Source organism: Dysidea avara, chromosome 9 (genome assembly GCF_963678975.1).
Source record: "Dysidea avara chromosome 9, odDysAvar1.4, whole genome shotgun sequence".
NCBI classification, from domain to species: domain Eukaryota; kingdom Metazoa; phylum Porifera; class Demospongiae; order Dictyoceratida; family Dysideidae; genus Dysidea; species Dysidea avara.
Window position 1 is genome coordinate 7,239,402 of NC_089280.1, and position 15,817 is coordinate 7,255,218.

General features: G+C 39.0%; 1 protein-coding gene across 1 annotated transcript; it reads left to right on the forward strand.

Annotated features, from left to right (window-relative positions):
* Nucleotides 1-92: 92 nt before the first annotated feature.
* On the forward strand, nucleotides 93-15,000 carry LOC136266783 (uncharacterized). Its single transcript, XM_066061799.1, has 3 exons — nucleotides 93-236; nucleotides 11,221-14,791; nucleotides 14,840-15,000. The coding sequence occupies exons 1-3, from the start codon at nucleotides 233-235 to the stop codon at nucleotides 14,934-14,936; spliced, it is 3,672 nt and encodes a 1,223-aa protein (XP_065917871.1). The 5' UTR covers nucleotides 93-232; the 3' UTR covers nucleotides 14,937-15,000.
* Nucleotides 15,001-15,817: the final 817 nt, after the last annotated feature.

Consider the following 15,817-nt stretch of genomic DNA (forward strand, 5'->3'; position numbering starts at 1 on the left):
CATAATATAGAGCATGTAGAGTACGAAAACGAGTCTATCTTGACTCGGAAGCCACACAACGTTATTGGGCGATACCCTTTCAAAGCCATACAATGTTACTGTGCGATACACAAATTGACGACCTATTGTTCAGTTGTAAAAGCCAGGCGTGTTGTTGGAGTACATTGGATATTTCTTGGTGTCATCGCAGCGTAGGATACTTACGTGATCATTGTCAACACCACTTCGCGGAATGAGTAAGTTATGGCATTGCTGGGAACATGCATGTAACAATCACTTGTATTACACGCGATTACATTAACTACATACAGTAATAGATAGAAAGGTATTCAGGAAGATGTAAAACACGGTTCCTCTCTGCCACGCGGTGAATACATTTATGCGCATGCGTACTAGTCTCGTGCCCAGACTACTTTTCTCCGCCCCCACACAAAAAGAAAAAAAAAGCGGTCTGGGCACGAGACTACATGCGTACAGTACATGAAGAGCGGTTTTCCAACTTCTTGCAATGCAAAGTGTGATGCACTAATATTGTGTCAGTATGCGCAATTCTTTAAATGTACATAACTACACCTGTAATGTTCTGGTTGTGTGTGTAAGCATGCCTAAAGTCCTGTGAGTCAGTAGCCGTCACTGAAAATCCACTGTTGAACAATTGCACATTTGCATGCATAGATGCTTTGCATTGCTAGAACTTGGAAAACCGCAGTGCAGCAGTTTCACCACTTGTAATTTTTGTAGAAAAAGCGTAGTGTGATTGCTTATGCATGTTGCTATAATTGACTGTTCTTGGAGTGAAATAATCCACGATAACATCTCTGACAATGAAATTGTAGTATATACAGAAGCCTGAGGCCTGATTTGAGCACCCACCACCGTTATAGTGCTGGATACATTGCCTAAAAAAATACTCATGTGTACACAACCACTCGTTTGAATTGCAAGAAGTGCTGAAACCACTGTACACCGTGTTTTTTGTAATTAACATTTGAATTTGAAGGGTGTCAGTTGATTTTCAACTGATGTATGTAAAATATCTTAGTATCTTGCAATTATGTGTGAAATATGTAGTGAAAGTGCATATGATTTCTTGCACGATGAGTTGTAGGGGCTTATCACTTTCAGTAAGAGTTAATAATAGGAGGTAGGGAGAGTATCCAACACTGAATAGGCCTGTGTTAAATGAGCACGTAGAGCAACCCGGATATCACTGTACTTTTTCGTATTTCTCAAAGTGTTAATGTGAAATTTTTTTTTTTTAGCTGACTGCACGGATCTGATATTTATGTTATTGGTACTATACAAGCCATACTTGTAGCACATGTCTACTCCGGTATGCGTATCCAATAGCCTCTTGAGTAGTTCTGATGAGAGAAGTGAAAGGCCGTCTCGAGAAGAGCGAAGAGAAGAGTTATTGGTGTGTCCATGAAGATTGCTGGGAGCCTTGCTTTCAACCAACATCGTCAGTAGAAACATCTCAATAAATGCCTGCCATGATGTGGAGGAAGAAATACTCGTTCAAGAATCAAGCGCGCCTTCAATTGAAATGAGTCACTGTGCTGTCAAAGAACTGACCAAATTTTGAAGCGGTTCATCCAGAGTTGCAGTGCTCCGGTGGATAGTTACACGCTCAACAACAACAGATACTCATTGTTACCCAGCGAGACATGCACATACGTCAAGACTTGATATCTATTCTGTGTATCAATTACTTGCGGCGGCCTCATATAGGCTCTCTTACTCTTTGTTTGTTAACACGTCTGACCAAGAAGTCATTCATTCTACGCGCTCATTTTACGCAGGCCTATTGAGTATTGGATACTCTCCCTCCCTACTATTGTAACAATTCAGGAATAAGCAACTCAACTAACTTTAACAGCACACCAACAAAACCAATTACAACCACAATATCACATGACACAATAGTTACATCATCAATAACAGTTCATTAATTACGGTCAGTCATTACACTCTTCCCCCCTCAAGTCTCTGCTCCATACCGTTGAACTGGCTTCACAACTCTTCCACTACTTGTAGTGATCACTGGAAAAGGTCCTCCAGATTGAGCATGATGAATCAACACTGACGGAGGTCGAGGAGGAACTGGATCAGAAACATGAGGATCATCAGGAGCCTCTGGAGGTCCAGGTGACGGAGAAGACTGGTCAGGGAGCTCATCATACTGAGACAAGGGGGGAGACCAGCCATTTGCCAAGCATCCATCCTCTGTTTCAGAAATGTCAGTACATAGGGGTCGCACACGATTCACATGAACTGCTTGTGTAACTCGACCCTTTGATAATAGAACAGTAGAATTCCCCTTCATCTTTCTAACAGTCCAAGGTCCTGTCCAGCGGAAGTCGAGCTTGCCAGCACGTGGATTATTCAATAAAACTAAGTCTCCTGGGAGTAGCCGACGAAATGACTGGCTTGCTTTGTAAAATTTCTGTTGGCTTTCTGCAGACTTCACAACATTATTCTCTACCAATTCCTTCAATTGTGCTAGTTTGCTTTGTAAGTTGTCAAAATAACCAGCAGGTGTTACATGTGAGTGGTTCTGTAAGGTAGGTAACAACAAGGGAGTTGGGTTAGAGCCAAAGAGTATCTCATGAGGAGAGTACCCTGTCGAAGAATGCTTGGTAGTTCTGTATACATACAGTAGTAACTGCAAATGTTCCTCCCACAGACTCTGTTCCTCCACATAGGTACGGAGAAGGCTCAACAATGAATGGTTCATGTGTTCCACGAGACCATCTCCCATCGGATGATAGGGGGTAGTTCGGGACTTTACAACACCAAAAGCTTTGCACAATTCATGCAGTATGTGACTTTCATCAAAGTTACGACCTTGATCTGAATGAAGCTTCTGGGGAGGGCCAACCACAGTGAAAACATGATCTTTTAATATGTGAACAATGGTTTCTGATTTCTGGTCTGACATAGGATAAGCAAACACCCACTTTGAAAAGTAGTCTTGGATGACCAGGAGATACTGGTTGCCCTTTGTGGAAAGGGGAACCTTTAATACATCAACAGCCACAAGTTCCCAAGGCTGTGTGGCAAGGACTGGTTGGAGTGGAACTGGTTGGATTAAAGGGGCTTTTGCCTTTTGACATATCACACAGAATTTGCAGTATCGTGCCACACTCTTGCTGATGCCCACCCAGTAGGCAATGTCTGACAGGCGAGACAGTGTACGGTCAATCCCTTGATGTCCAGAATTATCATGACATAATACGAGAAACTGCTTTTGAAGAGCTTGTTGGACAATTATTAGGTACTTGGCTTCATTTAGGGAAGGACATAGTATTTTACGACAAAGGATTGATTGGTGGAGGACAAGTTGGGACCATATTTGTTTGTAACGGTAAAGGGGGAATTGGTTCCACATTTGACCACTTGGAGGGGTGGTGTTTTTACTGATTTGTTCATATACTCTAGATAGCACCTTGTCCTTGAGCTGGGCTTTTTTAATGGTGTTCATATCCATTGGTGGGGTGAGTCCAACAAGGTTGACTGGTCTTCGAGAAAGAGCATCGGCATTATCATTGAGAGAACCTGGGCGGTGTACCAGGGTAAAGTAAAATCCTCTGAGCTCTAGCTACCAGCGTTCAAGGCGTTGAGAGTGAGCCTAGCTGGATTTGGAGGACTCCAGCCATTCTAATGGTTTGTGGTCAGTCTGTATAATAAAATGAGCACCAATAAGATAATGTTTAAACTTACGCACAGCCCATACAATTGCTAGGCACTCCTCTATTGTAGCATAGTTCTTTTCAGGGGAAGATAGAAATCGGCTGGCAAACTCTATCACTGTTCCACGTTCCGTGGAGAGGACTGCCCCAAGGCCAGTGTCAGAGGCATCTGTTGTCAAGATGAACTTGTCATGTTTAGTTGGGTAGGACATTACTGGTGGAGATGCCAACATCAGTTTCAACTTTTCAAAGGCCTGTTGGTGTGTGGAGTTCCAGGAAAATTGCACCTTGGTCCCAGTTAGATCATTCAGGGGAGCAGCTATATCTGCAAAGTTGGGAACAAATCGTCGATAGAAATTTGCCAGGCCCAGAAATGAGCGCACCTCCTTGGATGATTTTGGAATGGGCCACTCCATGATGGATTGTGTCTTCTCTGGTGTGAGACTGACACCATTACCTGAATAGTTAAAACCCAGATGAGAAATGTTACTCTTACCAAAGAAGCATTTGGATCCTCGTAGCGTGAATCCAGCATCTTGAAGCCTGCTCAGGACTCGCTTTAAGTCACTGGCATGTGTCTTCATGTCTGTCGAGTATATGATACAGTCATCCACATAGTTATCGACACAGTCTTTACATTCCTTGAGTACTTCATCCAGACCTCGCTGGCATGTCTGAGTTGCACCTGTAAGACCATAGGGCATGACAGTAAACTCCCATAGGCCATATCCCGGACCAGGGCAGAAGGCTGTTTTCTCTACTGAAGTACTTTCCATGGGGAATTGCCAATAGGCACTCCTAAGATCAATTTTTGAAAATACTGTCTTATTTGCAAGCTTTTGCTGTGGGCCATCTGCTCTGGAGACCGGGTACGAGTCTTTCTTGGTAACCTTATTAAGCTGCACAAAGTCTACACAAATACGGACCTCACCATTAGGTTTTGGTACATATACAGCAGGGGCACACCAGGGGCTGTTACTTGGGCGGATAATGCCTTCTTCTGCCATTTCCTGTAGCTGGGTATGTACACGGTCTGCAAAGTGAAAAGGAATTCGTCGTGGTGGTAATCTTACAGGCAGTGAGTTACCTGTATCAATGAAGTGCTGTGTAACATTGGTCTGTCCAAGGGATTGGTTGAAAATTTGGCTATGTTGCCTCAGAATTGGTTCCAGGGACTGGTGAAAGTCAGTTGGAAAGTCCAGTTCATTTCCTGAGGAATCAGTTTTGTAGGGTATGGCTTGTGGAAATTCAGTGTCAAATGTCAGTGTGCAAATGCTTGAGGATCGAAGTGTCAGGTTCCCTTGCAAGGCAGGTAACTGCTTGCTACTAAAGGTGCCATGGCTGAAATCAATTGTGATGGTATTGTTCATTAGAAAGTCACACCCAAGAATAGCTGGAGCAGACAGGTTGTCAACAACTATGAAAAGCTGGTCAACCTCAAGACCACCCAGGCGGACCTTCAAGGTGGCTGTGCCCACTGGTGAAATATTTCTACCATCTGCATTGATTAGCTTCATGGGTGTGGCCAGTTTCATTTCTTGTGATGTAACAAAATCCTTGTGTATTACTGAACAGGAAGCACCAGAATCCAGCAATATGTCAATATTATGATCGTTCACTGATCCTTGTGTGTATGCAGCTTTGTGTCTGATGATGTCTGACAGTGCAGGCACTATCTGAATTGGTCGAGCATCTACTTGTGGCCGGGAACACCCCGTGCTCGAGATTTTGAGGTTGCTCCCTTGGTAGTTTCCCTGATCAGAGTTTCAACGGTTGTGTGCCAGGTGGCCTCGTCTGCCACAGTTGTAGCACTGGACTTGGTTTCTAGGTCTTTTGTTGTAGCCTCCATCAATATTCTTCCCCAAAGCCGCCATCTGTTGAGAGACTTGTTGAACAGCCTCTTCAAGTTTATTTAATCGATCAGTGGGGCCGGAAAGCTGGCTGGCCTGCTCCATCTTCGTCTGGTCAGCGCGAGAGAACATTAAACACAGTTCTTTGGCCTTTGTGATCGTTTCCCGGTAACTGACTTTAGGGAGTAGTTTTAACTGGAAAGAAATTCTCTCAGGAAGAGCGCTTATCAGATAAAATCGCAGCTCAGTAGTTCTAACTGCACCCTCAAGTCCTGGTGCGGCTCTGTCTAACAACTTCTCGATATCTCGTGCAAGCTCATCCACACTTTCAAGTCCCTCTCGATATCGTCGCTGGGAGAGCTCATCTCTTGCTCTCATTCTCTCTTCATCACTGTCTGGGGCCAGCTGAGCTAACATTGTGGACTTCAGGTGATCGTACGAGTCAGTCTCGGCTTCTGTCAAGGAGTCAAAGATGGCCCAGGCACGGCCCTTTAGGAGAGTAGGCACTCGGAGGAGTTTCTTCGCTGCATTCCAGTCATTCGCGGCAGCGCACACTTCAAAGCGCTTGAACCAAGACTTGGCATCGTCACCTTGTAGCGGTTCGGGAAGAGCAATCCCAGTTCCTGTCGCCATGTCCCGGGTTTCGGCACCAATGTAACAATTCAGGAATAAGCAACTCAACTAACTTTAACAGCACACCAACAAAACCAATTACAACCACAATATCACATGACACAATAGTTACATCATCAAAAACGGTTCATTAATTACGGTCAGTCATTACACTATTATTAACTCTTGCTTTCAGTGTAAGTGCTAAAAACTGATCTGGTGCATTTCCAGTACTGAAGTTGTTCTGATGGACTGTCTCCAAGTAGTCTGGGACAACCATTCTATATTTTTTGAATATTTTTTTGAGGTCATAAGAGCAAAAAGTTTTATGTAAACATGAAGCCCTTCCAGCTTGATGAGCTACAGTATGGTGACTGGATTGATTGCAGAGGTGCTTTTTCTACTGTTCTTCGTTTGTAATGCTATGTAATGGGCTGCACATATCTGAAAGCAGAATGTAATAGCCACTTCACTTTTGAGTCAGTAATATTATTGATAGGTGAGGCATGAAAACATTAATTCTGGCATCATTACTTCTGGTATGCGTGGAGTCACCAGTCATAGTGTGGTTGAGGTCTCCTACAACTCCAGATATACTAGTGGACATTAAATCCCTAATTCAGTCATTGGTATAGACTGAATTAGAGATTAAATGTTCATTATCATATCTGCAAGTGTTGGCAACCCCCTTGTATCCCTACATTTTTTTCTATGATCCAAATTGAACTTAAAATTCTACATTTTCCGTATGTTTGTTAGAATGTAGAAAAGTGAATTGCCTCATTGATAGTCTTGCGCCGCCGTGCCTGCCTCCCGGTCCTGATAGGGACAGTGCCAAAGTAGAATTTAACATTTAAGGTTACTTTATATACTAGTTAAAACACCACCGCGACTGTAATATGGGAAAAATAGTACAAGGGAGTGGACGAGACACTAATATACAGCACGAGGTGAAGTATACGTATAGTGGAGCATTGTACAGAACATACAAGTCATCATGGTCTAGTTTTGTAAACAGAATTATAGCATGCAATGTGATGGAAGCACTAGTTGTGAATATTATCAAGACTAAATAATGGAAAATTCTCCATTATTTATTTTCACATTTGGTACCATATAGTGGGTTTTTGTAGTGTCCACAAAAGGCTGCAAATTAAAGCATTAGCAACAGAATTTAGTGAATATGGACAACTGCTAAATTAAAATCCAACTCTGCAAAAAATTTGTATCGCGTGCACTGTAACAAGTAACAAACAAGCTGTGACCTTGTAGTTTGTCGTCATACACATTGTTCTATTTATTGAGCTGTTTGTCTGAAGATTGTAATGGTACAAGCTTGACTTCATAATTGGTTGCAATGATTGCACGTGAAGGATAGCTATGAAGTTGCACGATAAATATTTACGCTCAAAAACTGATGTGGAAATTTAATTTACCATTTGCTACAATTCGCTAAATTAAATTCCTTGTTTCTAAATCCCGCTATACGGTAGTTAAATTTAATCCTCTTGGCATCAATTTCTTTGCAGTTAAAAATTCTATTCCACCATTCCAGTAGTCCGTTCCACCGTTTACACACTCTTGGAGTATTGGTGTTCTTTATTGCATTGAAATTATAGCTGTTTATGGGTGGTGCTGTGTTGCCTGACCACAATTTGTAAACAACTTTCATGCTGTCCAGAACTTCCTGGCAGCATAGGAAACTTCCTGGTTGCCTTGTAAAAGGGGTAAGTAGAATTTGAGAATGGAACAGAAATGCAAAATGGGAACAACCCATGGAGAATGCCTGATAAAGGTCAGGTTGGACAGGTTGGATTTTACAGCACAATGTTTCTTAGCAGCATTGTTTGGATCCTTTCGCTAAAACACTCTAACAGAGCAGTTACCTGCATTAAAATACTCTAATAGAGCAGTCAAAAATATTTTGTTGATTAGACTAGCTAAGTCATCAGTATTGAAAATTAGCTACTCCTAAACATTTTAACTATTACTGATGAAAACTGAGATTCACAAAGTGACTATGACTGACAGTGACTATTATAGGCTTCAAAAACTGCACCTATTGATAAGAAGTCATATGATGGGAGCAGTGTTGGGAGTAATGCGTTACTTATGTAACGCATTACGTAATATTATTACTTTTGTGGTAACTAAGTAATATAACGAAATATGCTATAAAAACAGGTAATATAACTCAAGTTACTTTACTTACAAATGTAACGTGTTACCTAAGTAATATAGTTACTATAACGAATCTAATATTACGTAATAATATTACTACAAGTAACGAAGTTACTAATCTCGTTAGTAATCCACTAAGTAATGCCTAGCCACAACAAAGTAATGAAGCCTACTGAATGGAGCTTATTCACCAGCTTCTTACTTATAACCAAGATTTGTACATTGTCCAACAACACAATCATGTCACGTGATAAAGTGGTAGTTTCACAGGTGGACAGCTTAAGGCTGTGAACACAAAGTAATATAATATGTAATATTATTATAGTTACTTTATTTTATGGATAATATGTAACTGTAACTAAATAGTTTAGTTGCAAGTAATATGTAATATGTAACTAGTTACTTTTAAAAAGTAACTTGCCCAACACTGATGGGAGTAAGCATGCAGCACTGGTATGCTTGTCAAGGTGAAGTGGCTCCAAGAGGAATCTTGTCAAGCTGAAGTGGCTCCAAGAGGAGTCCCTATGACTGCTCATATTGTCCTTAGTTTCCTCATTGAAGTCATGCACCTACACATACTGCAGCTACCACATATCCATCAAGTGACTTACCTGAGGTTGCAGGTACAAGTTCCCCCATCTATTATATGTAGGCACTGTTAGTTAATTAAAAACCTGTTTATGCTGTAATGGTTTAAATTTTATGGTTTCAAAGGAGTAGCTAACTTGCAATGTTGATGACTCTATGGCAGCTATAGTCCATCAATTCACAGTGGGTCCCTGGTTATAGTTAACAAAACATTCTTGACTGCTCTATTAGAGTATTTTAATGTGACTGCTCTATTAGATTATTTAATGTGACTGCTCCTTTGGAGTGTTTCAATCGTTTTAGCAAAGGATTCAAACAATTGTTGCAAAGAAACATTGTGCTTATAAAATCCAGCCTATCAAACCTGTATATTGCATGATGGCTTTTATCAGGCATTTCCCATGGGTCGTTCCCGTTCTAGCTTTCCATTCCCATCATGTTCTCAAATTCTACTTACCCTTGTAAAAGCAACCTATAGAACATGTGTATGCTCAATGATATGTGCAGACATGCATCCTTAAATTAACTACGAAGTACATACAGCATCTGTGTGTTTGTGTGTGTGTGTGTGCGTGCATGCGTGCGTGTGTGTGAAGAAAGACTGCTTTCCAGTGCATGAAGCTTATTCTTCAGTCACATGGGTTGATTCATTCTGACATGGCACTAAATAGCGTCTGTGAAGCATCATTCACATACAATTATAGATTGTAAACATGTATATTTATGCGCAAATGGTTTTGTCTTCCATCATAGTCTTCCAGGTCATCGTTTGGTACTCCTACATGCAGCCACCATATGTGCTGTGGAATCACCCTACATTCACAAGAACTGCAACTTTCATTGCACCAAGTAGTTATGTGTACAACAATATACTACTGCTATAAAACTAACTTAACTTAACCAAATCAGTGTGACCATCATCTACTAAATTTATCTCTAAATCATCCTTCAAGTGCCTACTGATCCAAGTACGTTGGAAGCTCTGGTTCAGTAGCACATTGTCATCATTTTAATCTGAAAATAATGTTAGCTCTCATCCTTTTTACATTCTGAGAAGTGCTGTGAAGTATGCCACATCATGTACCTGTGGTCTTGTCCTCAACTGTGGCAGAACTGCATTCTTCTGGTGTACATGTGTGTAATGAACCATATCATATTTTATGGCACTGGTAGATTATACATGTAATTGACTTACATACGTATATTATGCTTATCAGGAAATGCTTCTTGTATCAGTGTCTATGTTGCTGCTATGAAGTCAATCCGTATTTTAAAACAGACATAGTAAAATTAAAAACTTAAGGAATAGGAATTGCAGAAAAAACTCACGAAACAAGAAGGGATTGTTAGTGTCATTAACAAGGTTAGTGGTTACATCAAGTAAACTGACAAATCCCTTTTTTGACTCATTTGCTAGTGTCATGCAAAGTAAGTTGAGAGTCAAAATAGGGATTTGTAGGTTTGCTTGATTTAGCCTCAAACCTTGTCCAGCAATCCTTTCTTGTTTTGTGGACTTTTCCAACAATCCTTAAATTTTTAATGTACTGATACACTTACTTTGATAGAACACACAGGTGCTTAAACTTATTTTAGCTACATGTGTTCAAAAATTGTTAACCTAATAATTTCTTGTGGGAGATGCTCCCAGATCCCCTAGATATACCATTCTCTACATGTTGAATGTGCTTCACACACTGTACTACCATTTACCACTTTTCTTAACCTCCTCTCCCACTATAGACTTTGTTGCAACAGTCCTTTTAACACAGATTTCCCCTGCAGGAAGCTTGTACCTTAGGGGTAATACAGCCTTACAATGTAATTGTGGACTGTAGCTGCTGTATGAGACTGCAGAGCTACAACTAGCAACATGGTTATTGTATAGTTGACTGTTCAGATGTTGAGTCCATGTCCATGTCTTTCCAGTTAGTCTTTTCTGACTACCATACCCAGAAGCTAGCATCTTTGAAGTTAAACTGTGATAACTCCAGAGATGGTATTAGTTATTGTATCATTCTCTCAAGCTGTTTATGTAGGTAAATCCTTAAAAATTACAATAAAGTTACAAGTATCTATATTTCAGCTTCTATATATAACTAACAGGGTAAGATACCTGTGGGCGTGATTATATATTGAACCAATAACTACTGCCATGTTATGGTAGATATAGTACTTTTTGGTAGGAAATCACAAATGTTCATGATCCCTACTATCAAGTACTATAATATTTAATAATATGAAATACTGTATTCAAATTACTGTGGTCTTTTTGTATAACAACATACTTGTTTTAACAGTGTCTAATAGGATTGAGATCTTTATTAGATTGATCATTTTGACTGCACTAACCTGTCAACTTGTCAATAGTACGGTGATCACCATCAGCACTACTGGTGTTAGTGACAATACTACATGTTGTGTTGACGGAGAATGTGTGTGTACTTCACTATCTACTGCATTACTAAACTTAAACAGTAACACTATAATCAATATTACATCTTCATCGGTTGTACTAAATAGTTATACTCAAATAGGATCAGGTAGATTAAAGAATATCACAATTTCTGGTAACAATGCTACTGTTATGTGTAACGGTAGTGGAGCTGTATACTGTGAGTATTGTAATGACGTTTTTATTAATGGAATCATTTGGGACAAGTGTGGTCACAGTATGGTGTATAGTGTCAAAGCAGGAGTTGAATGTGACAACTGTCATAACATCACATTAGCAAACTGTACCTTTCAGTATTCTCCAGTAGCAGTCGACTTTTCAGAAGTGACTGGCATTATGATAATTGAAAGTTGCAAATTTTTGTACAATACTAATTATGGATTGAGGATCATTAACAAGGTCAGTGGATCTCATGGCTGTAGCCTTGTAATATCTGGAAGTACATTTCATAGCAATAAATGTGCTGGATGTCTCGGAAGTGCCTTTCATTTGGATATTAATAGCAAATATGGAACGTTAAACACGTCAGTTTTAATTGAAGATAGTCTATTCACATCAAACATTAGAGCAATAGAATTTTCATTGGTCACTGGTTCCTCACATAGTGTAGAGTTTGCAAGAATCATAGTTAGTTATAATAGTGGTGGCCTGGACCAATCTTATACATCTGGCATTTCTCTAACCTCCCAATCTCATTCGGGTACTGCTTCTGTTGTGGTTTCATCAGCATTATTTGAGAATAATACTGGTATTGCTTTGTCTTTAAATGCAACTGCAAGTATGGCCACAGTTTTGTTGCTAAATAGCTCATTTGTTAACAACACACCGATTATTAACTATTACGAGGGTAGTGGAATTCTGCTTATTAAACCTGGTGATAAAGGAAAATATGTCAAGGTGAATTTGACTGATGTTTCATTTTCACACAATAAATATGAAGGAGAAAATGGCGGCACCGTGTATATTTATACTACTAATAAAGAATATGAATTCTTGTTTTCAAACTGTACTTTTCAAAATAATACTTCTCATGGTCACGGCACTGGTTTGTATATTGACAATAGCCATGCAATCAGTAGCAGTTACAATTCCAGTTTGATAATATTTAATAGCACATTTTATAATAATTCTGCTGAAAAAAGCGTTATTTACATTAAAGAAGGAAATGTTGCAATTCAGAATTTGACCTTGTCTTCGGTACAGTTTGTTAAAAATTTTGGAAGTTCTTTGTATTTGCCCAAGTGTAATCTCCATCTATTTGGATCCATATACTTTTTAAGCAATGTTGCTGAAAATGGAGCAGCATTTTACTGCTATCACGGTACTACAATTAACATAACTGAAGGAGTAGATGTCACATTTATAAACAACATGGCTACAGAGTATGGGGGAGCTGTATTCATTGATGTGGATCCTGTTATGTGTCAAAGTGGTTTCTATCACTTGCATGGCAATGTAGACGTTCTGTTTCAAGACAATTTAGCTACGTTTGCTGGTGACTCGTTTTATTTCAGTATTCCTGATTTGTGCTCAGCTATCACTAATATTAATTATTATAAATCCATTTGTCAGTTTAATTACACCTACTCATCACAGCGTCTTCCTTGTATTGGTAATGTTACTCAAGATGTTGGTACATATCCTGTAATGACATCACCACATATGTTGACCTTGTACTTTCCGTATGATAATGGTGGTAAAATATCTGATCAAAGTTATTACATCCTCCACAATGCCCTTGGTGTCCCATTGATGGTTTCAGGAATTGTTCATGACTATTTTGGCACTCCTTGTGAAGTAACAATTTTTGACTTACAGTGCACTGATTGTCCAGAAAGTATTGAACTGGTATATTCCAATGTTATTGTTGATACCAATTCATCTCTAAATATGATTTTTGTTGGAAGTAAAATTATCAACCCAGCTGGTATAAATGTCACTGTTACAATAACTGGATTGTTAATGACTACCATACTTGTAGTTGAGTTATTGCCTTGTGAGCATCATCCCGGAAATGTGTATGATGTAACAACTAAGGGATGTGTTTGTTTCCACAATGACATCATAAACTGTTATGAAGATTATAATGAAATCAAAAGAGGTTACTGGTTTGGCAGTGTAAGTGGGAGGCCAACCACATCACTGTGTCCCAGTCATTATTGTAACTTTCCTCCTAATTTAAAGACCACAGATGGTTTCTTTGAGTTACCAAATACAGTTGATGGACAGTGTAATAATCTTAGGAGAGGAATTGCTTGTGGAGAGTGCAGTCCAAGATACACTCTAGCATATGACTCTACTGACTGTATCAGTGTAGACCATTGTAGCGTTGGAATGACAGTGTTAGTGGTTGCGTTGACCTGTTTGTATTGGATTGTAGTGGTAGTTGGTGTATTCAGTTTGATGTATTTAAATGTTCAAGTATCACTAGGATATTTGTATGGGATAATCTATTTCTACAGCATGGTGGTAATCTTGCTGTATGATAATCCTGACATGTCAGATAGTGCATTTCGTTTTGTTTCTGTGTTATCAAGTTTTGCACAACTATCTCCTCAATTTCTTGGTGAACTTTGTTTTATAAAGGGACTAAGCGGAATAGACCAACTTTTCATCCATTATTTTCATGCAGCTGCTGTTTCATTACTAGTGCTTGGGTTGGTGGTGGCAGCCAGGTGTTCAGTGAGAATCACAAGATTTGTCAGCCGGTGCATCATCCGTGTTATCTGTCTTCTCCTTTTGCTGTCATACACTTCAATAGCATCCACTTCATTACAGTTACTTCATCCACTGAAGTTTGCTGGTACTGGTCAATTATACACATACTTGTCTCCACACATTAAATATTTCCATGGCAGACATGCATTTTATGGAAGTGTCGCAGTAGTTTGTGAACTAGTCATTGTAATAGGCCTGCCATTAATACTACTACTGGAGCCATTTGTTAACAGAAAGATTAACTTCATCAAGATCAAACCATTGCTGGATCAGTTCCAAAGTCCTTACAAGAACAAGTATCGTTGGTTCGCTGCCTATTACCTAATATGTCGTCAAGCAATAGTTCTCACTGTCTATACAAGTAATGATAGTTACAACACTTCCCTACTCTATGTGAACATTGTCATTGTCACAATTCATCTCTGGATTCAACCATACAAAAATATATTCCTCAATGCTATGGACAGTTTGTTTTTATTGTTTATGGTACTACTAGTAGTTGCTCCATTACTACCAAGTGCAGCCACTGCAGCAACGTTGGTTTTCATTGTGTTTCCTCTTGCATTTGTTTGCTTTAATGGCATTGTGAAGATGGTTTCCTGGTGCCTCCATAAAAGGAAACCACATCATCAATATGTTGCAATTAATAAACATGAAATTAATGATGATGATGATGATGAAAATATTGTTAACAGAAGGTATGGTGTAGCTATAGCAAGTTCTTAATTGAATTTGATTTGTTGCAGGAACATGAAACCAGTTGAGAGATTTGCATCATCAGAAAATCAAAGTTACAGCACATTTCAGGAATCACTTCTAGAGTACTCGTCAATGAATAATTAAATTTCAAGGAGTTGGATGCACATTAGTATAGGAATGGTGTGTGTGACATAACAACATTACTATAGGGAGAGTTGAGTTAATGAGTAGACAACCTATTAAGATTGTGACTATTATCATGTAATGCATACAGTTAGTATATGTCTATTTATATATCTTATCATGGATTCTTGTGCCATACATCACTGCTATATACCTTGCATGTGTCTTCACAGATATATACTGGTTGTTTAAAAATTATGTAATGGTAAAAATAAATGGTATCATCATACGTAGGTAAAAACTATACTTGCTATACATTTTGCATGTGTAGCATTCCAGGTAATCCCTACTGTACTGTAAGTAAAAATATACAAACATGAAATATTTTATAGCCTAAATATTTTTTGAGGCAGAAAGAGCTACTTTTGAGGTTGAGCAATGTTGTAATAGAAACAAGATTTGCAAGCAATTCCTACTGCAACACATGAAGGTGTAAATATTTCAAGGAAGATATTTTTATTGTTAGCCCCTTAAAGTTCAAAATCAGCAATAATCCCCCCCCCTCGAAATATTAAGGCTACAGTACAAAACATGCAATAGCCAATAAGTAGCTAACTAGATTTAACTGACCAAGAAATGTGGTGCATTTGCATGGTATCAATTATTACTTTGCTTGAATGAGTTTTTGGAATACAAACTAATGGTACATATGATCATCTTATATAGGACATAACACAGCTACTGTTTAATAGAAAGTTACAAAGTTCATTCACCCATGCAATTTGTAAGTAATACAGTTGCATGCATATGAAGTGTAATGTGTACTTTATATTATTTATAATTACTACAGACTTACGTAATTATAATGTGCTCTTATCATAATGTGCATGCATGCATGCTTG